Raw genomic sequence first — 26242 nt, 5'->3', positions numbered from 1 at the left:
CTGATGGTCATTACTGACGTATGGTCTCATTTTGTGTATGTCCCTGCACTGTTACTGGTATTGTATTACATTACGCTTTCTACATCATTTTCAGTACTTCCACCTTTCCTTTATTAGCACCATACTAGCTACAGTAGTTAGGCATGCTCGTGACTCAAATAGCTTGTCTAAAGATAAATAAGCAAATGCAGTTTAGATGCAGATGACTGACGCATGACCCAAAATATGTGATGGTCAAAGAGAAAATTGCAGAGCAGCAGATAGACATTGTGCATACTACTTCAGTGCAAGTTGGAGATTATGAGAGCCTGTTTTAATTATGCATGAGTTAAATTTAATCAAATTAATACTGATACCAATTTTTCAAGTGTGCCTTAAAACCATAACCACTAAGAGTATGCACATTGAAAGAGTTGGTTGTTCTTTGCTGTCGTTGTGGCTACACTTGATATACAGTCATGGAAAAAATTATTAGACCATCCTTGTTTTCTTCAATTTCTTGTTCATTTTAATGCCTGGTACATTTGTTTGGACAATATAATGATGACAACATATATAGCTCATAAGAGTTTAATGTAAGAGGTGATGTCTAGCCATTTTCCATGGTTTTCTTGACAATAACCAAAGTGACTGAAGTTCTTACATCAATAGCTATGGCATTGTACTGCCCAAAACAGTGCTTTTAGGCATTCCGTGTTGTCTTTTCTATCTGTTTTAGTCACATGATAAACACAGGCGTTAGTACTTGATTGTTTTTGATGACTGCAGCCATGAGTCTTGGCATGCTCTCCACCAGCTTCTGACATTGTTCTGCTGTCACAACAGCCCATTCCTGTTGCCCAAATTCAAACAAATTGCTCTGTTTTGGGGCTTGTGGTTCTCCATTTTGCCTTTGATGATTTTTCACAGGTTTTCAATTGGATTTAGATCTGGTGATTGAGCAGGCCAAGGCATGGTTGGAATGTTCTGGTTGTCCATCCAGGCTTTACCTGACCATGCCGTGTGGCAAGGGCCATCCGTCCATTGTCTTCCGCTTTTTCGGGGGCGGGTTGCGGAGGGGGGGGAGGCGGAGCAGGTCGTCCCAGACTTCCTTCCCCCTGGCAACGCTTTCCAGCTCTGCCTGGGGGATTCCGAGGCGTTCCCAGGCCAGCTGAGAGATATAATCCCTCCAGCGGGTTCTGGGTCGGCCCCGGGGTCTCCTCCCAGGTGGACGTGTTCGGAAAACCTCCAGAGGAAGCCTCCCAGGAGGCATCCGAATCAGATGTGCATACCACCTCAACTGGCTCCTTTCGACGCGAAGGAGCAGTGGCTCTAATCCGAGCTCCCTCCGGATGTCCGAGCTCCTCACCCTATCTCTAAGGCTGAGCCCAGCCACCCTGCAGAGGAAGCTCATTTCGGCTGCTTGTATCTGTGATCTTGTTCTTTCGGTCACGACCCAAAGCTTGTGATCATAGGTGAGGGTTGAGACATAGATTGACTGGTAAATCGAGAGCTTCGCCTTGCAGCTTAGCTCTCTCTTCACCATGACGTTCCGGTACAGCGGCCGCATTACTGCTGACGCCGCACCGAGCCACCTGTCCATCTCACGCTCCATTTTCCCATCACTCGTGAACAAGATCCCGAGATTCTTCAACTTCCTCACTTGGGGGAACACCCCCCCACCTGGAGGTGGCAATCCACTGGTTTCCGACAAAGAACCACGGCCGTGGACTTGGAGGTACTGATCCACATCCCTGCCGCTTCGCTCTCAGCTGCAAACCGCTCCAGTGAGTGCTGAAAGTCATGGTCTGATGAAGCCAACAGTACCACGTTGTCTGCAAAAAGCAGAGACGAGATCCTGAGGTCCCCAAACCGGACACCCTCCTCACCCTGACTGCGCCTTAAGATCTTCTCCATGAAAACCACAAACAGGATCAGGGACAAGGGGCAGCCCTGGCGGAGTCCAACACCCACTGGGAACGTGTCCGTCTTATTGCCGATAATGCGGACGCAGCTCGCACTTTGTTTGTACAGGGACGGTATGGCTTGTAGCAGCGAGCCTCGGTTCCTTCCCACTGTTGTGGACTGCTTGCGGACTGCTGAAGCTTATAGGGAATCCAGATGTTTTGGATTGTTGGGTGTTTCTGTTTCTGCCTTTGTGAAGCGCTATGAGATGACTGTTGTTGTAAATGTGTGCTATACAAATAAAATTGAATTGAATTGAATTGAATTTCAGGTTTTGGAGTTTGAAATGAAATGCAGAGAGAGGCTCTGATAGATTCAGACTAAGACAATACAGGACAAAGAGTAGCAAGCAGGGCAGATAAGGGCCGGGAGGGAGCAAGAGAAAAAGCCTCCGCCTTCGTTGAGAGCAGGAGAAGAAAGACTCTGGTACCAAGCACACTTATGAGCAACCTTATGTTTGAACATGGTGTTTGTTATGGCCAATCCGTGACTAGCACAGAAGTCCAAAAACAAAACAGTGCTTGGGTTCAGATCAGGCAGGCTGTTACTCCAAATCACGCCCCTCCAGGTTTCACCATCATTGCCTACGTGAGCATTGGAGTCCCCCAGGAGAACTATGGAGTCCCCAGGTAGCACCCCTTCCAGGACACCACCAAGTGACTCCAAGAAGGCCGAATACTCTGAACTGCCGTTTGGTGCATAAGCACAAACAACAGTCAGAGTTTTCCCCTCTGCAACACGCAGTCGCAGAGAGGCGACCCTCTCGTTCTCCGGGGAGAACTCCAACAAGGCGGCGCTCAGCTTGTGAGTATCCCCACACCCGCCCGACGCCTCTCACCGTGGGCAACTCCGGAAAAGGAGAGTGTCCAACCTGTGCCCTTCCTGTGTGTGGAGGTGAGCCTGACTATATCTAGCCGATAGCACTCCACCTCCCGCACCAGCTCAGGCTCCTTCCTTGCCAGTGAGGTGACATTCCATGTCCCCAGAGCTAGTCTACGCCACCAGGGGGCGGTAAGCTCATAAGTGTGCTTGGACACCCGGTGGGCAATAGCACCCAACCCCGGTCCTCTTCCCTGAGAGTGGTGGGCCCTATGTTGCTTCTTCGGGCTTTGCCCGACTGAGCCCCACGGGGCGCCAAGGCTCGGCCACCAGACGCTCCCCGGCGAGCTCCCTCCCCAGGCCTGGCTCCAGGGGGGTACCCCGGTTTCCCTCTTCCAGGCAAGGTGGCAGCACTCCTTCTGCTGTTCTTCATCAAGGTCTTCTGAATCGCTCTTTGTCTGGTCCCTCCCCCAGAGCCAGTTTCCTTTGGGAGACCCTACCAGGGGCTAATGCCCCGCGGACAACATAGCTCCCCGGATCACAGGGACACTCAAACTCTTCCACTGCGATAAGGTGGCGATTGTCATATTGGAAAATCCAGTCATGGGAGGCAGGAAAGAGTTTTCCAGTTGATGGAAGAAGACTGGGCACTCAAGTTTTCCAGCTGACTCAAGAAGACTGGGTACATGACTGGGAACCAGCCCTATGCATGACCTGGTTAATTCACCCTTCACACAGTTGCATTTGCCCTGTTCCACCCATACTGAAACAAGCCCAGATCGTCACAGATCCACCCCTATGTTTTACTGTAGGGGCAAGACAGTCTGGTTTGTAGGCTTCTCCAGTAAGTTGGCTGGAGTGGGCATCAACTGAAAATTGGATTCATCACTGAAGAGAACCTTTGTCCAACAACAGTCCAATCCTTGTGATCCCCAGCAAAGAGTCACCAGGCTTTCCTCTGCCTTTTGTTGATGAAGGGCTTCTTCCGTGTCCTGTGTGACTTCAGACCAGCTTCAAGAAGTTGGTTTCCAACTGTCCTTGCCAAACAAGTCACATTTCTCGACAGTGCCCTCTCATTTTTAATGTCCCTGGAGGTCTTACGACAATTCCTGACACAGGAACAGATGAGTGCACGGTCATCTCATGGGGTAGAAAGATGTTTACTGCTGCGACCAGCTAGCAATTTGGTAGTACCATGTTCAGCTTGTTTTTTCTTGGTGTAATGAACGGCTGTCTTGGAGATCTTCAGTTTTTTTGCTACCTGTCTCTCACTCATGCCAACTTCCAGCAGTGCTAAGATGGCTGCCTTTGTGGCTTCACATGATTCTTTTGTTTTAGGCATTATGTGAGATCTGACAACTTCTGAGCTGTGCCACGGCTTGAATGTAAGCAGGAAACAACTCTAGGCCTTTGCATGGGCAGTGCTGCTGTTGACAGGAAATGGCCTTTTATATATCCCGGAATACAATCAAGCTTAAGCATGTCAAACAGGACATAAAGTATTATGTAATCAGCTGCATTTTTAGTTATTTTTATTGTATACTTCAGGTAATATACCTTTAGTGATATCAGGCATTTAAATGAACAAGACATAAAAGAAAACAAGGTTGGTCTAATATTTTTTTCATGACTGTAGATAAGCTGCAAATCCCTTAGACAGTGACAGGCTGTAACCTTGGACATATTTAAGACTTTCCTCTCTACTTCCATCACGTAAAGGTCAGCTACAATGTTCAAAGCAAAAGAACATTAGCACAGTCTAGATTCTATTTGTAAAAAGCGTTGTTCTATTTTCAGTAGGTTTGATCCTTTGAAACAGAGATATCTCATCACAGCTGTAAAGTCCCCAAAGTATATACACAATAAACAAGTTATTAATGATGCCATGTCATCAGACAGTCTAATTTATATCTATAAGCAGTACTTGTATAACTCATAGCCATTATACTGGGACCGACATTTAATACAATGTAATGGTGTCTGTCTATAAAAATGAGAATAAGTGGGGTTGGCAATCCAGGACCACATGGCAGTTGAAGAATATGAGGAATCTTTGACATAAACATACAGATAAATGAGCTTCAGGACTAATTCAGCTTTTTGGTTATTGCTGGTTTTCTAGGATGATTTAGGGTGGATTAATGAGATGTTTCTAACTCCAGGGAATTCATTTCCTCGAGGAAAAAATACGTTTTGTATGTTTCAATCAGACCTAGCTTTTCATGCAAAGTTTTAAACCTAAACAATCTGAATAGAAGCTGAAATATATGTTCTAAGGCTTATCTTTGTCTTCTCATACCTTCTAAAAGGCTAATCTTTTATTTTTCTAGAGTTTCTTCCTAACTCACTCATAGTTTTCCCTTCATCTTTCAAATTCCCATGTAACTGATATAGATTGATATGGAACCTCTTCTGCTGAGCTATGTGAATTAGCCTCAGTCAAGCAGCAGCTCTATTCATTAACTTAAGCCTGGGCAACTCTGGAACAAAGTGCCTCACTCCTCTAAAGCGCCAGCACACAATGCCTAATAAGTCTTTACGTGCTATTAGGAGGGCTTTGAAAGGCAGGCTGAAAAGTCTGATGCTCCCCCCTCCTTCCAGTTTACACTGAGTGCCGATTGTCATTTATTGAAAGCTGTAATGGGAAACACGGCTGTGCAAGCCTCTGTACGCCTTTAATAGCATGGCGAAACATTAAAAGTGGGGAATTTATTAGGGTGCTTTTTAACTAATGAATCAGTGCCTAGCCATCTTGCACTTGCCACCATGGTAAAAGCCTTCCTATTTCATTCAAATAGATAAGTTACTGAGTGTTGTGAGTAAGAGCAAGTGCCACTCTTTAGTAGTACTGATGGATCAAACACGCACAGAAACTCCTACTACACAGAAAGTACACCTACATGCTGATGTACCTCATATAACGAACAGGAGAATGGATGCTGTGTCTCAAATATAGACAGCAGTATTGACAGCACACACAACTGCACTTCCTATGACTAGGCTAGTAATTGATAGGAATTTACTCAGGCTGCTAACACATTCTGAGAAATGACACATTCCCACAGGGAAATGGTCTGTAGAGGGAGAAGGATTAAGGAACACAGAAAGCCTTGCTCTTTAGCAACTGCATGAGAGCTGTAGTGTGCGTGGGCTGGTTGAAAGGCATAAGTAATGAATGACTCTTCCCTCCCACTTTGTACTGTATATCATTTTGCTGCTTGACATCTAAAGGTCTGGTAATATGCCTTTTTTTTGAAAGGTTTTTATAAATAGTGTCCATTTTAAACATACTTTTTATTCACTAAAAGTTGTTTATGTTAATCTAAAATTATCTTTCCTTCCAGCCCACATTCCCTTCTGTCCAGCAGGCTGTTTGGAAGCTATTCACATATCCAAAAATGACTTTTAGCCATTCCTGATGTAAATATTCATTCTAATGTGAAGACCAAAAGCAATAAGCACATTTAAACTTGTTATTGCTCAATTTTTTTTTGTTTTCGTTATTTTTCTCTCACTGTGGTGTCAAATAAAGTCATCATAAAAAGTCATTTTTAAAAAAATGAACACTGGTACCACTGGTACAACATCAGTCTTGTTACATTCACAAGTCATTGTTCTGTTAGTAGCAATGAAACTTAACATTTAAGTTTTGTTCAATATTTGACATCAAAAGCCTGCCAGAAAGATAAGGGACTCTGCCTTCAACTGACAGAAAGATTTTGATGTGAAACATTTGTGGATCAAATGTTGAGTTTCACTGGAAAATTTAACCCCAGTTTAAAAATAAAAACGTCAAATTATAACTGATTACAGTTCATATCTTTAGAGAGTGCAGCAGTGTTTTTTTTTTTTTCTCCAAAATTAGAAACTGAGATTTTGACACGCCTTTCATAGAAACAGGGATACATGTTTCAATATTTGCTCCTTTTGCCTTTAGAACAGCCTACATTCTTTGTGGCATTAGTTCAAGTTGTCTGAAGTATTTTCAAAGGTTTCCATCTATGATAGCATGCAGTCGCTGTAGATTTGTTGGCTTAAAATTTGTGTTGCAACTTCCTCTTCCACTACATCCCTAAAGTGTTCCTTTGGATTGAAATCTGGAGACTGTACCTATTGTCATATTTGGTTTGTGTTTTATTTTTTGCAACACGACATGGTTTCCTGTTGGAACTAGCCACTACAGACTAGATAGACAGACTTGGGTCATTAAGAGATAATGGGCTAATATGCGAAACACCATTACACCACCACAACCAATCTGAACCATATCACATAATCCACAGATGCCGGTCCTTATGATGTAAAACGTCATGCAAGAAAAATTGGGATTCCTTTATGCATGAGACTTTTTTTTCTATGATGAGATAAATCAAAACAACTGTTTGATAATTTATATGTGAAATGGATGGACTGCAGTGATTCTCTTTATTTAATTTTTTACAGTGCTAAAATAATCATTTACAGTAACCTTATCTGCCAGTCACATTGGAAGGTTGATACAGATTGATGCAGTCGTAAGTGTCAGATGAAGGTCTGCTGTCTGCTGCTTGGAGTTTTGGCTAATGACAGCAGGTGAATGTGACTTTCGCTGTTGTTTTTCCAGTATGTTTCTCTTGTACCGCTTTCGCGCCGCATCCTTTGATTCTTGTGACTGTTGACAGCTTGCCCTCTCCTTTCGTGTGCAGGAAGCAGTGTATAAGCACAGGCCTGCAAAGATGAGGCACAGCTGAACAGCCCTCCATCCATAATTAATCCACCTTGATTGCATTTCCTAATCCAGTTTTGATGTGGTTTCCCCACAGCACACACATGTGGCTCTGTGTGTTTACTTAGACTTGCTAAACAGAAATTGTGAGTCTTCAAGGCCTCTTTGAAAGATTCGAAGGTTCATGACTTTTGCTCTGGTCTGGTGGTGACAGCATGCTCAAATAGGACAATACAGCACCATAATAGTAATTTAAAAAAAAGCAAAAACAAAACATTGTCCGCCAGTCAGTGAAAATTGTGTGTGTATTGCGGTTCATTCGGTACGTGATTAAATTAGCCTTAAATTATTAGTGGTATTACCCACCATAATAAGTGATTTATATTTTTACTGTTGATAAAGCCTTAGCTCTCTTTATTTAGGTAATTATTGTTAGCTGTTGTTGAAACACAATAAAAACAATCAAATCTTCTTTATTTATTTATTATGTTTATTCTGAATAATGGCATTTCTTATGTTATCCTGAAACTTTTAGGTTTTCCTATGAGGAAATTACATCAAAATGCTCATAATTCATAAATATATTATTGTAAAATTACTTGAGATACAGTCATGTGAACTAAGCAAATCCTCAAGCGGTTGATGGCAGAGAAATTATGTAATTGTCCTCAGTCTGCAAAAGTACACTGTCTCACAGGATGTGTTATTTTTGTCGTCGTCTACTTTCTTAATTTGTGGCCCTGCATTAGGAATAATTGTGAATGTTTTAAAATTACATTCAAATACATTTTCACAAAAAAACAAAGACTCCCTAATTAGCTTGCAGTAGGCTTAGGATATCTAATACTAGTGAGGTTGTACTGGATTGTGCTACAAGGTTTCCTTGTTCTGCCTTTAGTTCCTTGATTTAGATTTTAAATCTCTTACCAGTTGGAATGAACCATCAACCTCTGAGTGTCTACTTTAACTTTTCTCTCAGGTGTAGGTCAGTGAGACATCTAGTTTCCTCATTCTAGACTGATTCTTTCAAAAGAATCAAAAGTATAATGAAAAAGTGAAAAGTGTCTTTACATTTTTTCATTTTTATAAATGTTTCTTGTTTAGTACGCTCTTGCCAACATTAAGCACATTTTTAGAATCTTGAGGAAAATAGTTTTTTTTACCAGACAGCCACACATCACTAAAATAAAATAAAACCCGAAGCAATTAATTAAAAAGTTTAATATTGAACCTGAGTTCAACTTAAAAAGCAGAAGCCACCATTGCAGCTATATATTACATTATTACAAATGTCCACAAGCCATCAGAAGTGAAAGAGTCGCCTGCGGATTTAATTAGCTGTTTCTAATTAAGGTGTTAATTAAATGAGTTGGCTGAAGTATAAAATGATACTCTTGGTAGTTTTATAGCCTGTTTGTAATGATGTTTGTATTATTTTGTCTCAGCCGAAGAGTTTGTTTTATTTGATATTATTTGCTTACGTTTTATTCATTAATTCATCACTTCATTTTGTTATTTTAAAAAAGTGTTTTATATAAATTCCACTGTAACATTATGATGTTTGAAAACTATAGATGGTGAACAATGGAATTCAGCTGTCTCACAAAGTACTCTGTGTTAGGTTTTCAGTTTACAGCTTACATGATTTAGGGCTGTGGAGCAGTTTATCCTGTCGGACGATCAGGTACCAAAACTTTCACTGCATTGTCTGATACCACTTGAGTGAACAACTAAGTAGGTATTACCGCTGCTCAACACTTTCATTTTCATTTTTTTAGTAGAACAAATGGCAATCGGAAAATACCTACATTGACAGTAAATACATTAAATTGAAATAAACCACAATTCTTCAAAATATAGACTTGGGTGTATGATGTTAATAAACGTGAGATGCAAGATTTTCGGTCTCCCAGAGCTGTATGCTACTTGAGCAGGTGCTTATGGATAACGTGATGGATTACCTCACTGGTTGCTATCTCCATCGTACTCCCAGCTCTCCCTCTCCCTGCTTTGTGCCCTCTTCCCCTCTTCTTCCTGCTGCTGCTGTTCTATAGGGAAATGAATGGGCCTCCTGTTTGCTGCATCCGCATCTCACTCTGTCAGACTCCACCATGCATCTGGTGTGGAGGGTTGGTATGCATGTGTGTGCTCAGCGTGCATGTGTATCCATTGGCTCTGGGATTTGCTGTGTGTTTGTGAGTGTGTTTGACCAGGTCATTTAGTACTCTGCATGCAGGCTTGGAACAGGCTGATAAGCTGTTTGCAAAAACTGGCAATTAAAAGTTGATCAGGCTGTCAATTCAAATGGAATGAAATGGAACCAGAAAGTAATTAAAAGGATGGCATGAAAATGACAACAATTATATCTCTTAGCTTCCCATTACCGATGCACAGAGGAATTTAATTAGTTTAGGAGCTCATATAGTGACTCATACAGTAAACACACAATAACAAAAATAGCAGCCACCACAAAAACAAACAAACAAAAAAACATTAAAAATAGGGGGGAAAAAAATAAAAATTCACTGACGCCTGCTTCCTGTCTGTACAAAAATCCTGGCCATCTCAGTGTAACTATTAAACCCTAATAGAGGGAGGCCAGTAGATATGGACAATACTAGTGTTTAACTATTGCTGTTGAATCATTAGTGCAATCTATGTGGGTCCAATTAGTGTGTTTTAAGTGGCTGGTGGATTGGCGGGATATTCCCAGTCCTCCCAGTTTGTCCATATGGCCGTAGGCTGTGTATCCGCTGTGTTAATGAGCCTGTCAGTTTCTATCCCACTCAGCATTGGCCCGAGTTGGGCTGATGGGCACCTTGGTAAGCACACACTGCGTACTGCTGAGAATGACTGCTTACACTTTATTGACAGCATGTGCATCTAACTCATCAAGTCTATGTTTTTCTTCATAGAGAAGCTTTTACTCAGGCTTTCTCCTCTCATACAATGCCAGATATCTCTCATTGCTTGAGGATCTTCATATTGCAGAAAATGTGGAGTCCTGTTGGAGCCAGCTGGGTATTTGAGATTGGTTCTGCCCCAGACTTAAACAGCTGCTCTCATTAGAAACTTTATTTCACCCTGCTGCTGAAAGGTTGACCACAAATGTGTATGGTCTTATATTAGCCAGCTGAGTTCTGCAGAGCTTCCACTCTGGGTCCCTGCTTTAAACAGAGGCTGCTTTCAGCTGACTTCCCTGTGAACATACATTTGCAAAGGTGCAGACTGATTTGCTATACAGCAGAAGCTGGTTGTCCTCACTAGTTCATGTCTCAGACTGTGTTATTTACTGGCTACAGAAATCTGATTGTACCGAAGAAGAAAAAAAGGCCTGTAGCTAGAGCCCTGTGCTTGTAGTGCTGTATCTGAGGAAAACAGAACAAATGGTCTTGTTGGCTCCGGATGTGTTTTTTTTTTTTTTTTTTTTTCCCCACTTCATAAAGTCTTCTCAACTCCTGTCAGCTTAATTAACTTGGCAACTTTCCTGGTGATGTCAATTTGACTTTCTGGCTCAAAGTCTGCCTTCTGTTTCTATGACTTAATGTCCTCGTGATGAGCTCACTGACTGATTGATTAGAAGGGTAATGTGGGATAAATCTGACTGTTACCTTAATAGCTCTGGATAATAATGTGGCAGTTTCAGACTGTCCTGTGTTGGGGTTAGGGAGTCTCTCTGTCAGAGGTCATTATTGCAAAGTGTTAGTGTTACAGACATGTGCAGACATTTAAACACCTTTAGGAAAATTATATATTTTGTTGATCCAACCTTTGGGATGTATATGTGCATGACAATAAGCGCAATCAGTCCACGTCCAGTAAAGGCAATGAATCTCTGTTTGTCAGAAATCTATGCATTTTCCAGTTATTTCTGAGCATTACATAAACAAAAAATTCTGTTACGCTTGAGTTAATAAAACTGGTAAACAAAAGTGGTTAAAAAATAGTCTCAATTTTTATTATTTGTATCCTGGTAAATTTCCCTGGGCGCCTTGTTGGTGGGGACCTAAAACCACTTTGCGATGCCTAAAAATCCTGGTTAGGGCTCTCAAGATTGATGCTAGTCAGTAAGGGAAAGCCTGTTTAGTCAACAAATCAGCAGCCAGACAGAATTACGAATGAGCTGTAAATGTGTCCAAACCATCAACACTGATCCCCATTGTTTGTCTGAGGAACATTTTTTACACTAGGTATTGCAAATGTGTGTATGGCTTTACTTTTTATTTAAAGAATGACTTATTTAATTTTATTCATTAAAAAAGACAAAACAAAATGAAATAAAAAAGGTAGTTAATAGTGGCAAGTCATCTAATTTTTCAAACACCTTTCTTTACGCCAGCTCTCTGTTCACTGAATTTATAGATCAGGTATTGTAGTATTCATTATCCAAGTCTTCATGAGGCTGCCAACAGCAACATTAGATGTCAGGAGCTGACAATGTTTTCTTCTGGTCAGACCAAATACTATTTTACAAACTTTTGCCATGTTTGCAGGCCTTTCCAAGCTATTAATGTTTTATATTACCCAAAATGCAATGATTTTTGTCACAGGGATACTTTGTTTAGAATAATCAATGAATAATATTATTCTTGTTGCTAACAGTGAGTGGAGAGCAATGCAATTTTCAATCTCAAGAACAATAAAAACAATAGTCATCGAAATCAAAGGTTTGTGGCTTAGGTATTAGACTTAGACTGACTTTATTAATCCCAGAGGGAAATTCAAGATACCAACCATTCATCTCCTCTGTCATCTGTCTCTCCTGTCTGTCACATACAAGATTATTTTCACTGTAAACGGTTAGTTGCACTGGCGCTGTGCAAGTGTTTTCCACTGTGCTGCACAGACAGGTAAAGTATTTTACCCTAATGAAGCTCTGCTAACTCTGTGATAAACACACTGAATTTACTGTAATGCTCTCAGAATGAAGGCATTCCACTAGTTTGCCAGTGGAAGCCTTGAAGGGTGAAACCCTCACAGCAGGAAAGGTATGATGCCATTATACTGTGAAAATCTTCAAGCACAAAAAAAAAACAAAACATGCACTGAAATGTAGAGGAGCCACACGCACATTATTTTTGCCAACCACGTGCACCCACCAGAATCACAGAACACACCCCATGAACTTTTGACAAAACCTAGCTGCTTTCCTGCCCGCTGACTGTAATAAGTGTAACTAAGAGTTGCTCAAATAAAGAAAATTAAAAAAAAAAACAAGTAACTACGCAGTGCGCCCCCCCCCCCTTCGCCCAGCCTGTCAGTGTGGCAAGAGATCCTTGGGTAACTCCCAAAGGTATGTGATCGCTTTTCATGGCAGTTCCACACTGTTGGGTGTGTGAATGGAAGAATGAAAAATGCAAAGTAAAGCTTCTTGTAAAAGCTTGTTATGGTTCAAAAATGCAGAGCATTACCATTTACCAAAAACGAATGTTTTAACAACTAATTTGCACTTGCAAATGTTGACAGTATAATACTACCATAAAAAGTTTATATCCGCTGCAACTTGCCAAATGTGGCTGAAAACTGCGCGTAAACAAGGAACTGAAGGAAAATATATCAACCTGTTGTTGTAGGACAGTGTTTACAGAAAGTTTGCTGTAAACAGGTTTGTAGTGGCATCTACTAATGAACTTGCACTTTTAAAGAAAAGGGAAAACTGTGGAAAAAAGTTAAGGACACATGCTGATGATTAGCCAAATACCCTTTAAGTCATTCTAAGGAAAACATGCTCCATGTTTTGTTTAGTTTTGTTTTTTTTCCAACTGGATTATTTAGTTTGATTTGCATGGGGAATAAAATGGACTGGACACAGTGTAGCTTCACAACAAGGTTCTGTGGGAGTTGAAATTCCTCAAGAACAACATAGCAGCAAAACAGGTTTGGTCCTATCCGTAAACAGCTGCATAATGCCTATTGCAGTACAGTAACTAACTCTCCACAACACTGACATCACACCCTCGAGACATGTTTTGGCAGGCACAGCTGGATCTCCAATTGGAAGATGTGTGTGCATATATTAACATAACAATGAAGCTAGTGAGGTTTTAAAAAAGAGAATGAAAAAAACACTGAAGATTTCCAAAGATCATTAAAAGATGACAGCTTTCTATTTACAACATGTATGCTTTACCTCAAGGTGAATACTGGGGCAGGCATGCATTTACATTAATTAGCATATTTAAGAAGTGTGGGGACACTGGCTTTTTGGTACAAACAAGCAAAGTCGATAAATCAAAATGAGGGTCAGCTGCTCGAGTGATTGTTGTGGCTCTTTGGTCACAAAATAGACACAGGAATGAGAGTGCAGAAGCCTTTCAAAACTGGTAGAAGCTCAGTGGTCCGTAATTCAAGGATGAATATTTATAAGTAGGAGATTATAAGTGGACTTAGCCGTGGGGGAAATAATTGGGCAGACAGCAGGAGACTGGGATCACCATTCTTCTACACTTCTACAGAAAACAAGAAGAACCTCTGCGGTCATTATAAGGATATTGTGCTTCAGTAACATACGGAACTGTACTGTACTTGTTTAGTCATGTATTGCGTTAGAAAGTCAGAAGCAAAGATGTGTGTGTAGCTGTGCCAAGATTTACTGTATCTGTGATGATTTTGGCCAGTTACAGCTAAGGATCTAAGCCAATCAATTAAGTAAACAAGCCATCCATAAACTAATTAGGGATCATTTGTCCCAAATAAACAGAGTCATGGCTCTGAACTAATGTTTTCCATACTTGGTTGATATGGAGTTTTACTTGTCTCCAGTCTTTATACAACGTGTATCCCCATGGACGCTTTCCTCTTTACTGCCTTTCTACATTGAATAAAGGTCAATTTAGTTTGATTTTTTTTTACATGAATTTATCACAAAAAAGACTATATCATGTCAAAGTGAAAACTAACTTCTACAGAGCAATTGAAAATATGATAGGTAAACTACTTGATTGCATAAGTATTTACCCCCTTGAAGTTAGTATTTAGTAGATGCACTGTTGGCAGCAATTATAGCATTGAACATGTGTGGACAGGTCTTCGTTAGCCTTGCACATCTGGACACTGCAAGTTTGCCCCATTTGTTTTTCCAAAAATGCTCAAGCTCTGTCAGGTTGCACCTGAATTGTGAGTAAACAGCCTTTTTCATGTCCAACCACAAATTCTCAATTGATTGAGGTCTGGGATCTGACTCTGCTCCTCCAGATCATTGATCTTGTTGACTTTAAACCATTTCTGTGTAGCTTCAGCTTTATACCTTGGGTCATTGTCATGTTGGAAAAGAAGTCTTTTCCCAAGTAGCTGTTTTATTGTAAACTGTATCAGGTCCTCTAGGATTTCTTTATTCTTGCTGCATTCATTGTACCCTCTCCCTTCACAAGCCTTCCAGGGCCTGCTGGCGAGAAGCACCCCCACACGCCATGATGCTGTCACTACCATGTCTCATGGTGGGAATACTGTGTTTATGATGATATGCAGTGTCTGATGGCTAAAAAGTTAAGTGTTGATCTGATCAGACCAAACAACCTTCTTTCAGTTGACTTCAGAGTTTCTCATGTCTTCTGGTGCACTCTTGTAGAGATTTAATGTGGGTTTTTGTTAACAGTGCCTTTCTCTGGCTGCTCCCTCATAAAGCTTTGACTAGTGAAGAACCTGGCCAGCGGTTGTTGTATGCATAATCTTTACAATTTCAGCCACTAAAGCTTGTCTTGGTCCCCTTCCTCACTGGTGTCTTTCTTGCACTGTCATTCAGTTTTTAAGTGTAGTCTCTAGGTAGATTTAAGAATGTGCCATATGATCTACGTAGGTATTACTGTAAGTTGTAGTTCCTTGCAGTCTGTCTGGATTTACTATACTGAAAAAGCAGGCTCTTCCTTAACTTATTGCAACAAACGTCTTTACACCTTTTATTACTGAGATTTAAATCTTTTTTTCCCCGATACTTCATGTGTCCACTAATACTTTACAACAGAATCATGTTTTTCAAATCAATTACATTTTATTTATATAGCGCCAATTTCACAATGTATGTAATTTCAAGGCATTCACATGGTAAGGTGAATAATTTTCATACACGGGGAAACAGCAAATCCAAAGTCTTTTTTGGACCCCCCCTCCTTACAACAACGGAAATGTGCGATGTTACAGTTTGGGTAAAGGTGAGAGAGAACAGGACAACAGATGGAGAACAGACCAACAATGCATAAGGGAACAATAAACACTTTGAAGGTTGGTGAGGCCGCTAACTGCAGATCAGGGACGTGTAACTCCAGATCTAGAGATGCCTGCAGAGAGAACAAAACCCAAAGTTAGTGACGTGCAATGATGGCACAGAATTGTATGGAGAGTAAAGGAAAGTAGTGTAGCGGAGTTCAGTGCATCATGATATTCAAAGCCTGTATCAGCATAACTAGGGGATGGCTCAGTGTCACCTAAGCAACCCAAATTGGGAGCTGGTTACACAGGAGGGGAGCCTCATAGCTGAATGTTCCACCTTCCACACTGCTTCTGGGAATCCTTGGAACCACAAGTGAGCCTGCAGTCTGAGAGCAAAGATATGTTTCTTTAGCACAGTCCACAGATTATTGATGGGGTTCAAGTCAGTATGTTGGGAAGGCCCTTCTAAAACTGTAATTATAGCCTGATTTGGCCATGTCTTTACCACTTTGATATGTGTTTGGGGTCATTGTTTTATTGGAACAACTAACTGCATCCAAGAGCCAACCTTCTGGCTTATGATTTGATGTTTTCCTGAAGAATGTGGACGTAATCCTCCTTCTTTATTATTCAATTTTCTTTATGTAAAGCATCACTTCAGAGAGGAGCCTGATAACTGAAGGCTCTGCCTCCCATCGTACTTCTGGAAACTCTGGGAACCACAAGTAAACTTGATATTGCACAATAAGGTCTTTTATATATGATGGAACTTGGTCATTAAGAACTTTATAGGTGAGGAGAAGGATTTTATTTCTGTTCTGGATTTTCTAGGGAGCCAACAAAGAGGTGCTAATATGGGCAAAATATGACCTCTCTTACTGGTTCCTGTCAGAATTTTGGCTGCAGCATTTTATTTTTGGGACATCCTGATAAAAAGGAATTACAATAGTTCAGTCTAGAAATTACAAATTCATGGACTAGTTTTTCAGCATCACAATGAGACAGGATGTTGCTAATTTTGACAATGTTGTGCAGCTAAAAGAAGGCCGTTGTAAAGACCTACTGTATGTGAGACTTAAAGGACATATCCTTGTCAATTGTAACTCTATGGTTCTGCCCAGTAGTGCTGGCAACCAAGACAATTTTTTTTCAACTGTTCTTTGCTGGAGGCATTATGTTGCCCTAATTTTTTAGTTAAAATACATGTAAAAGTCCTCTGTTGCACTCAAGTTAGGCGACATACTTTCCATATCACTTCCTTTTTCTTTTTTAGAAACTCTTCTGTGAGTTTGGCCAAATGGATTGGATTGGTATACCTCCTCTGCTAAGCTTCGGGAGACAGAAAGTAATCTTGTCAGCCAGTATTTTAATAAATCCACAGACATTCATAGTACTGTCTATAAATGTTATATCCCCAGCAGCTTTCGCACTCATGTAGACCTCTGTCATCACACTCCTACATCTGTGATTCACTGTATGGACTAGACATGCACTGTAGTAGTTCACTGTGTGACCAGGTTCACACAAAACACAGAAGACCACACTGAACCGAACAGACCTTGTTCTTGTCTGATCAAACAATGTGCTCCCAGTATTCATTACGCTTCTTTTCATGTTCTTTAACAAGGTTTCATTTTGCAGTTTTGTTTCGAACAGCAAGCAAATGTATCCATAGAGGATGACAGTATGTAGGTCCTTTACACTGTCTCAGTTGTCAGCAAAACCTAGATTTTTCTTGATAACGCCTATGCGTTTTAGGAAGCATTTGCCTGTCTGTTTTTCAATGCTAGCTTGTGCAAAAAGTACACTTTCCATGCTGTAAGTTTAGAAGGACAACCACTGTAGCTCAGATTAGTTGTACGGTACAGTGCTGGCAATTCCTCAACCATTCACGCTGTTGTTGCTGTTGGACCACATGGTTTCACAACTATTGTACTATAGCTGTGTCCTGGGTCATTATGGACCATTAGTCATGTGAGCTGAGGTGATTGTATGTATCTGAAACCCCCCATCTGTCAGTTACAACTGAAGACGACTCTTGGATGAGAGGTGAAATGTCTTCAAGGACTGAAAAGACATATCCAGTTGCTTTTTACTGACGCTCATAGGACTTCGTAATCAACTTCTTTGCCATTTTAATTTGGAGCTGTTGTGTAAGTAAATGTAGGAAAAAGACTCTTTTCTTTTGCTGGTTGTCAGCAGTCCTTATGCGACTCAAAACAGCTGAACTATCCAACGTATACATCCATAGATGAGCGAAGCTGCTCATCTGCTGCTCATCTGCAGCTCTGTAGGGCTATGCAGCAGCTAGCTAAAATCACAGCCTTCCTCCACTCCTTCCAGCTTAAGTAAACTCTAATAATGTTGTTCTTTGATGCATTAATAACCTCTTCCTCCCTACTGGGCTGCGGGGCCAACATTCGAACAGCACCCTGCACATCCTTGCCTGACATGCACTCTTTAATTATTTCTTTCTATGAGTGTTGGAGCGAAACGAGAGGAAGAGGAAAGTGATGACATACTTCTAATGAATCCTTGAATAAATAATATTGCTGTCTAAGCTTAAGGCATCCTGAATCAGCCTTAGTGGGGCAGAGGTGGGATACAGAAAAGGAAAAGGGCAGATAAAATGATGCTAAAAACTGGAGAAAAAAAATAGAAATGGAGGTTGAGAACACGTCTGACTTTATTCTCAGTGGTGGTTCCACTGTTTTTCTGCAGCTCAGGTCATTGTGGTCAGTCACAACTACACATCATCAAACTATCACAATTTCAACCTTCTTGACACTAGATTTGTTTATTTAAGTACACCTCTCTGTGGCCCTTCTACTTCTCTTTCTACAATGAACGCAGCAGTAATGGCTTGGTGCCATTTACTGTTACAGGTCTCCACCACTCCAGAGAGACCACAAAGTATAGAACAAAAATAGCAAAAAGGTACATTAGCATCCTCAGATTGAACACCACAGGTTACACATGTATATGAAACGATAACTTCATAAAACGTTTTTGTTTTTTTTAAAGTCATGCCTATATGTGCATGCAGTTGATGCATATCTGACACATATTGATTGCATTCGTATTTTTCCCAATTCTTAGAAAAATAAACATAAGTCCTGAAGCTAATGTGATTGTTATTATGTTATTGTCAAACCTGATTCTATTCTGCACCCAATTTTCATCCTGTCTGTTGGGTAGTAACATTGACTGACAACATACTTGCACTCACCTGTTTCTATGCAGCAGCTTAAGGATTACAGCACATTAAAGTTTTGTATCTACAATGCTCATATTTTTGATTAGAATTCTTGAGCATTTGTAAAATAAAATAATGACAGAAATCTAAAATAGAAAAATCCATCCTAAGGTCCAATGGCAAAATGGCATTCCCCAACAAATAATAAGTTTGATCACTTGTTTTTTAGTAGTTAATTACTTAAAGGGACACTGACTGACCACGTGTTGTAATCAGCACCTGATTTGCATTTCATAAACCTATTTCCAGTGGTTTTGGGACATTATTGTGCTCAAAGCTAATGTCTCTGCATATACCTGTGACATAAGTATAATGTAGCTCGATTATTATGTGGTCTTTAAATGTGTTTCTTGACTGGACACATTCTCTTCCAGAAGGAAATGATTCAACTGAGCAGCAGCTGCATGTTTTCACTCTGCCGTGTGTGTATTGTGTCCTGCATGTTTCTGTGTTAGTGTGTATGTGCTTGTGTGTGGCACCAACTGTCCTTCACTGTGGCCATTTCTCTGCTTATCAGAGGCAGTGTGAGATTGAGGGCCATCACCCACACTCTGTTGCCATAGTGAAGGCAGATGGAGGGCAGCTTGACTGACAGCTGATTCCACCACACACATTTCTTCTCCCTCATGCTTTTTGATGCTCTACTTTCTATGCAGTCACCTCACACACTGAGGCTCGGTCTGACGTATAGTAACTGATCACCTTTCTATATTTTATGTCAGCACACCAGCAAGAATATCCTGCGGTGTGTTTTTGCCACAGTCACCATTGGGTGAAACTGTACAAAATGGTTGGTGTTGGCCCAGATCTAGTTGCTAAGGGCAACTAGACAACTGATACTGAGCTGTGTCACTGACTCTGCCAATCAACAATGACACTCATCCTGGATTTTGTTATACCAGTAGCCTTCCCAAATCTTGACACTACCCTTCAGTTTGCAGCTGAGTTTCAAAACCTGAGCAGCAGATTTTATTAAACGAATACAAAATAAAGTGAGAGTAGAAAAGAATTCCAATATTTTATTCCAATCAGATCATAATATGAATAAGACTTAGAGATACAATTACAAATTAATATTTGTATCAGTTGTTGAATGTAAATTGAAATGCTGTGTAGTTTTAGGCAATACCTGAATGTAAAATAAGAATAACTTCTTTAGACTAGAGCAACTTTGCTTGTTCTATGGTTTTGAGCTGACAATAGACAGGCAATGAATTCAAGTGACAGAAATCTTATTCATTTATAGGAAAAGCTCCCCAAGTTTTGTAATGATCAATGCATGACATTATGCATGCACATAGGTTTGTTTGTTTTTTTGTTTTTTTTTGTTGTTTTTATTTTTTTTTACCATATTTGAGAAACTGCATGCTGTTATGTTTACACTGAACACATGATCAGTGACATATTGACATATTTGTTGGTATATTATGTCAATGTGGGAGATTTATCCAACAAAATTCACCTAATGTAAAAACAATAGAGTGTGTCATACATAAAGATGGCTGACTCATGTTGGTTTCCTCTCGCTGTACAATAGTGAAGACAAAATATGGAAAAAATAGGCACTCCTATTTTCTCCGGGTGGTGTCTTTTGCAAACAATCTGAACTTTAGTGACTAAGAGGCATTCTAACTTTCCTTCTGGGGTTAGTATTTATGCCATGTGTCCTTTCATACAGTCTGTGGTACAATCAGTGTTTTTCCCAAAGTTTGTCTTTATAGCTCAGTTTGCTTTTGAAAGTTTTATTCAGCTGAATTCTTTGGACACTCCCCAAACAAACAGGCAGGTCTCATAGATCTGTTACTCGTGTATCTGACTGTAGTAGCAGTTCCGTGCCAAGTATGAAAAGCAGAACACGTCTCTGGGTTCTAGTTGAATTTGAGAGTGTATTCGTTTTTCGAAGAAATTTAATACTCTGTACTGTTTTACTTTGGATTTTGATTAAAATAGGCCAATGAATGTGCACATTTCCATATAGTCACATAAATTATTACAGTTTACATGCCATTTACAACATGTTTTATGAGTGTATTGTTGACGTGTTAACCCCTATTTCATCCTTTTCTTTGCTCATTTTGATTGCTCAGATTGGGCAGCTGGTGTTTAAGGGGATGAAGCGTCTGAACAGGATCCAGTCCATGGTGTTTGAGACGGCCTACAACACCAATGAAAACCTTCTGATCTGCGCTCCAACCGGTGCTGGCAAGACCAACATCGCCATGCTGACTGTCCTTCATGAGATACGCCAGCACCTGCAGCCCGGTGGCGTCATCAAGAAGGATGAATTCAAGGTGTGATGCTTTCACACACACACACAAACATGCAAACTAGGTTTCCAAAACATAGAGGTCGCTTATTGCGGCCCTTTAACCTGGACTGGCTGTAATATTAGTGCTTGTCATGCAAAATCCCTTCTCCGATTTCTGTGTAATCTCTACAAATTTGGAAAATAACTGTCATGTTTTTATTGGCACTCCACCATGGTGTCCCTGAACACACCCTATGCAGGGTTTACATCATTGTCTCAGACTTCAGGCCATACGTCAATGTGAGCGTTCTGATAGTTTTAAATCATGGATAATTTAATTAAGTCAGAAAATCATTGTTTTTTTTTTTATCACTTCAAAAAGCTTAGTCTGTTTTGTTGACTTGTCCAGCGTGCTTGTCATTAAACCTCACTGGGGATCTGTACTGTCTTTATGTATGAAATTATTACAATATATCTACAGCAGTTTAACATGACATGAAAACACTAAAAGTTAAAACAATGAATAAGAAGCAATGTATGTTATTCTTTCCTAATTAAAAACTGCAGGGAAACCTATTCCCATTTCTGTCACCTTCTACCTAACGTGCACACAGTGGCAGTTGGGAAAGCCTTGAACTGATCCACCTGCTATTTATGGGTATTAAACCAATTAACAATCCTAAAGGGAAAACCCAAACATTACAGCATGACAAAAGCTAATTTTCTGTGCAGATGTTCAATAAGAATTACGTTATTGTTATAAACTATTACATATTCTCATCTATTTTCTTACAGTAAACATTGGATTTCCTTGTCATTGCAGTAGATTATGATTGCATTTGATGGATTTCCATTATGTTTTATTATAAATGTATTATTTTAAATATAAACTGTTTTAGTGTGTTTTATAGGAATGTTTTGCCATGAAAGAAATGTGCTCTTTGTTTATTATGCAGCATATGTAGTTATAAACTGCCACTGTTACTCCTCTTCTGGCAAAAAGTCAGTAAGGTGAAGTGAAAGACTTCTAATATTGGTATCATATGACTGCAGGCGTGATGAGGGATAGAGCAGCAATTGCTGACATCTTAGTTTGGTTGTGACCTTCAATGACTATTATTGTATTCCCTCTGTGTACACTGTATTCTTTCTTGTGTTCCGTCTGGTATTTATAGTCTTTACTTACGTACTTCCTGCCTTCCTACTTGCCTCACACCTTACGTCCTACAGATTACAGCAAAAGGTAAATATACCCCAGTGCAAAATCATTTAAATGAAAAAACAAATAAATAAATAATAAAATTAAATTACCTTACAGCAATTGAATTACTTCTCAGTTGAACTGTAGGTTATTGGCTCTTAAGTAAAACTGAAAACTTACAGATTGGATTTAGATTTTTTAACATAAAGGCCCCACTGCAGGAACTCAAAACGACCAAAGTCAGTAACCGCACAGACGTTGAAATATTGTATTTTGTCAGTACTTCCTTTGTCCACTGTTACTTTGGGTGACACTCTGCATGGAGGACCAGTGAAGTAGCAATTCGTGGAGAGTTGTTCTGTTATTCTTCCGACACTTCTTAAAAAATATTCGGCTGCTCTTAGCTGGAGGGGTTGTGTTGCTCTCATTTTCTCTTTAAAATACTGAAAAGGTATTCTATCGAGTTCAAGTCACGGCCAACAGTCTTGACCAATTCAGAGCTCAACTTGGCTCTCTGTCTCATCTAATCAAAGAATTCTCTTTATTTTCATCAGGCTTCTTTTTGTTCTTTTAGCAAGTTTTGTGTCAAAGGGCAGATGAAGATTTTATTTTATTTTTTTCTGAATGCAGTGAATAGAAGCTGACATTAGCCAATGTCCTCCACACTGTCTCAGCTGTCACAGAAACTCTGATTTCTATTAACAACCACTGCAAGTGCTGAAGCACCAGCCCATTTATTTTACCTGTGGCATCATTTTAGGAGGATGGACACTGTGCGCCTGGTTCGTGGTTCAATGGTTTGTTGAACACCTTCCGATGATTTCTGCAACTGTTTTTTTTTTTGGCAGATTTTTAAGTTGATTACTGATTATCCTAAATCCTTTCCCATCTTTGATCTTCATAATCAGATTTTTCATTTGGTCTGACAGTTTTTTCTACATGGAGGTATGATGCAGACACGCAGACAGACACAGCCCATAGGTCCAAAACAATGTGGTGTTTACAGGTCAGCTTATAAGAGTGTTCATGCAGTTAGCTCAGTGGTAAGTTATAGGTGTATTCAACTTGGTTCAATGATTTCAAGTCATTGCAACTTGTGTGCCACTTTTGTAGCATCAAATTTCTGGGGCCAATATTTTCAATTTAGGCTTTCTAAGGAAATTGTTTTTGGTTGTTATTTAATGGAAAGAAGCTACTTGCCAAATTAGTGATAATGCGGTTTTTGACATGTAAATGATATTCTACGGAGGTGTCTTGACTTCTGTTGTATAGTATATTTATGTTTCCATCTTCTACCTGTTATTCTACTTAACTTCCATTTCAGACATTGAAAATCTTAAACTTGTAACACTTTGATATCTTTTGATAATTTTTTACACATCTTACAAGTCCCAAAGGATGATTCTGGTTTGTTTTGACCTAATGTATTTTCCATTATCAAAGCTAATGTGGCTTCATCGATCACGCTAACGTTGCAATATCCATCTCCGTTGTAAAGAATCGGGGAAATTAGGATGTGGACAGCAGCAGGACAACAGTGTATATTGGGGTGATTAGTGCATGCTACTGCAACTTTAATGTAAATATATATACATACATACATTTATTTTTTTATTTTTATATTTTCTTACCAGAATCATTTTGACTGAAAGTAACAGAAATTTGCCATCTGGACTGGAATTTGTGCTTTTTATGTTAGGGGTCTTCAACATGTTAATTGACACATGCTGGTTTGATTTCATGAGTAAAGCTGAGGAATGATTTCTCTTCAGTGGTTGTTTGCACGAGAGAAAATATACCAAATGAGATATTTCTGAACATTAGGTGACTTTTTACTCATTTTGGGTGCCAAATATTTGGTCTGGCCAGTCTTTGTTTTCTTGCACTTGATTATGGGAACATGAAACACACTCTATGTTTATCAAAGCCCCAGATTCATTAGTTGCAGTTACACAGCTGAGATTACTCCCATTCATAGACACACAGCAATTTTTCAAGTCTGGCATCAGCAGGTCTCATTCTTTGCAGCAACAGTTTTCTTGCTCAGTCGACAGCAGAGCAGTGACCACAGTTGGACAACTAATGTTCTGAGGTTTGTTGTCTTTATGCTTCTGCTGCCATCCTCTGAGTCTCATCCTTCATTTGATTTAGCTTTTCTTCTGTGAATGAAATGACCTGTGACTGTCCTCATAATAGTCCATGAGGTAATTGTCATTGCATTTATCTCTTGAGGTTCCAGAAAGTCGAACACAGGCATGAGTGAATGGAGTGAATGAATATTCCGATGATTAGATTTAGGTTCTCCCCTGATGAAGATCTCTAAGGCAGTTAGCAAAATGGCCATTCCAGGTAACTAGTTTCTGTTTTTACTAGTCAGACTCAAAAGCCAACATGTAAAAATCACACTTTGTCATCCCTGAGTAGTACTTTCTTTTTCTTTTTCTTTTTTTCAATTTTTATTACAAGCCCTTTAGGGATTGACTTGTCTTTTGTGGACAGTGAACTGTCTTTAGTGCTTTTGGAGCTGCTTTGCTCACAAAAACCTATCACATATACACTCCTGATAAAAATCTTCAGACCGGTTAAAAAATTGCATGAATTTGCATTTTGCACTGTTGGATCTTAGGAAGGTTCTAAGTAGAGCTTCAAAATGCAAAAAGAAGAAATGGGAACAAGAGACCAAAAGTTTTGAGCAGGCAATTTATTGAAAACAACAATTTAACTTAAATAGGCTGCTCCACATAGCCAGCTGCCGTTTGACGCCCCTGCACAACCTGGAGCTCCATTGTTCCACTGAAGGAAAAAGCACCCCAGATCATGATGGCGCCCCTCCACTGTGCTGCGTAGAAAACATCTCAGGTGGCATCTCCTTGTCATGCCAGTAACGTTGGAAGCCATCAGGACCATCAGGGTTACATTTTTTCTCGTCAGACAATAAAACTTTCTTCCACCTTTGAATGTCCCATGGTTGGTGCTCCCTTGCAAAGTCCAAACGGGCAATTTTGTGGCATTGAAGAAGACGTGGCCTTTGAAGACGTTTCTTGTTGTTGAAGCCCTTCCTTCCATCTGATGGTTATTGGGCTGCAGTCAGCACCAGTAATGGCCTTAATTTGGGACGAGGATCGTCCTGTGTCTTGACAGACAGCCATTCGGATCCTCTGGCTCAGCGCCGGTGAGATTTTTTTGGGTCTACCACTTGATTTTTTTGTTCCACAACCCTGAGGATCTTTAAAGAAATGCAAAATGACTGTCTTACTACGTCCAACTTCAGCAGTGATGGCACGTTGGGAGAGGCCTTGTTTATGCAGCTCAACAATTCAACCACGTTCAAAGACGGTGAGCTTTTTTGCCTTTGCCATCAAGAGATCTTCACAGTGTGATTACTTGACAGGAAATGACATGGAATCCAAATTTTTGCACAGATTTTGGCTTTTAAAGGCTGTGGTCTTAAACTTTTGATCAGCTGATGAACAGCCTATTCGAGTTAAATTGTTGTTTTCAATAAATTGCCTGCTCACAACTTTTGGTCTCTTGTTACCATTTCTTCTTTTTGCATTTTGAAGCTCTACTTAGAACCTTCCTAAGATCCAACAGTGCAAAATGCAAATTCATGCAATTTTTTAACTGGTCTTAAGAGTTTGATCAGGAGTGTATATTAGTATATTGGTTGACAGTATTAACCCCATTACACAGTGTTAACAACTGTTATAAACACAGGCCATACCTGGCCATATCCTTTATACATCATGTGCCTGGTGCTGCAGCACATTTCAACCTCTATGCTGTGACCCAACTGATGCAGATGCTTGTTGGATGTTGAGTAGAATTTCCTATTTCTTACCAGACAACTCATTCATTCATTTATGTGAGTTCAATAATGAAATAATAACATTTGAGTCAGAGCCAAATGGAACCAAGTTTTGC

At 40.0% G+C, this 26242-nt stretch overlaps 1 protein-coding gene across 1 annotated transcript in view; it reads left to right on the top strand.

Moving 5' to 3' along the window:
• ascc3 (activating signal cointegrator 1 complex subunit 3) overlaps nt 1–26242 on the top strand; it is a 173791-nt gene that overhangs the window by 50064 nt on the left and 97485 nt on the right. The window contains exon 9 of the mRNA XM_008279522.1: nt 20957–21160. Coding sequence (XP_008277744.1) covers nt 20957–21160 — 204 coding nt within the window. The remainder of the gene's footprint in view (nt 1–20956; nt 21161–26242) is intronic.

Source organism: Stegastes partitus, unplaced genomic scaffold (assembly GCF_000690725.1).
Source record: "Stegastes partitus isolate 25-593 unplaced genomic scaffold, Stegastes_partitus-1.0.2 Scaffold162, whole genome shotgun sequence".
Lineage (NCBI taxonomy): Eukaryota > Metazoa > Chordata > Actinopteri > Pomacentridae > Stegastes > Stegastes partitus.
The sequence above is the reverse complement of the archived record's forward strand: the minus strand, read 5'-3'. Positions and strand labels throughout refer to the sequence as shown.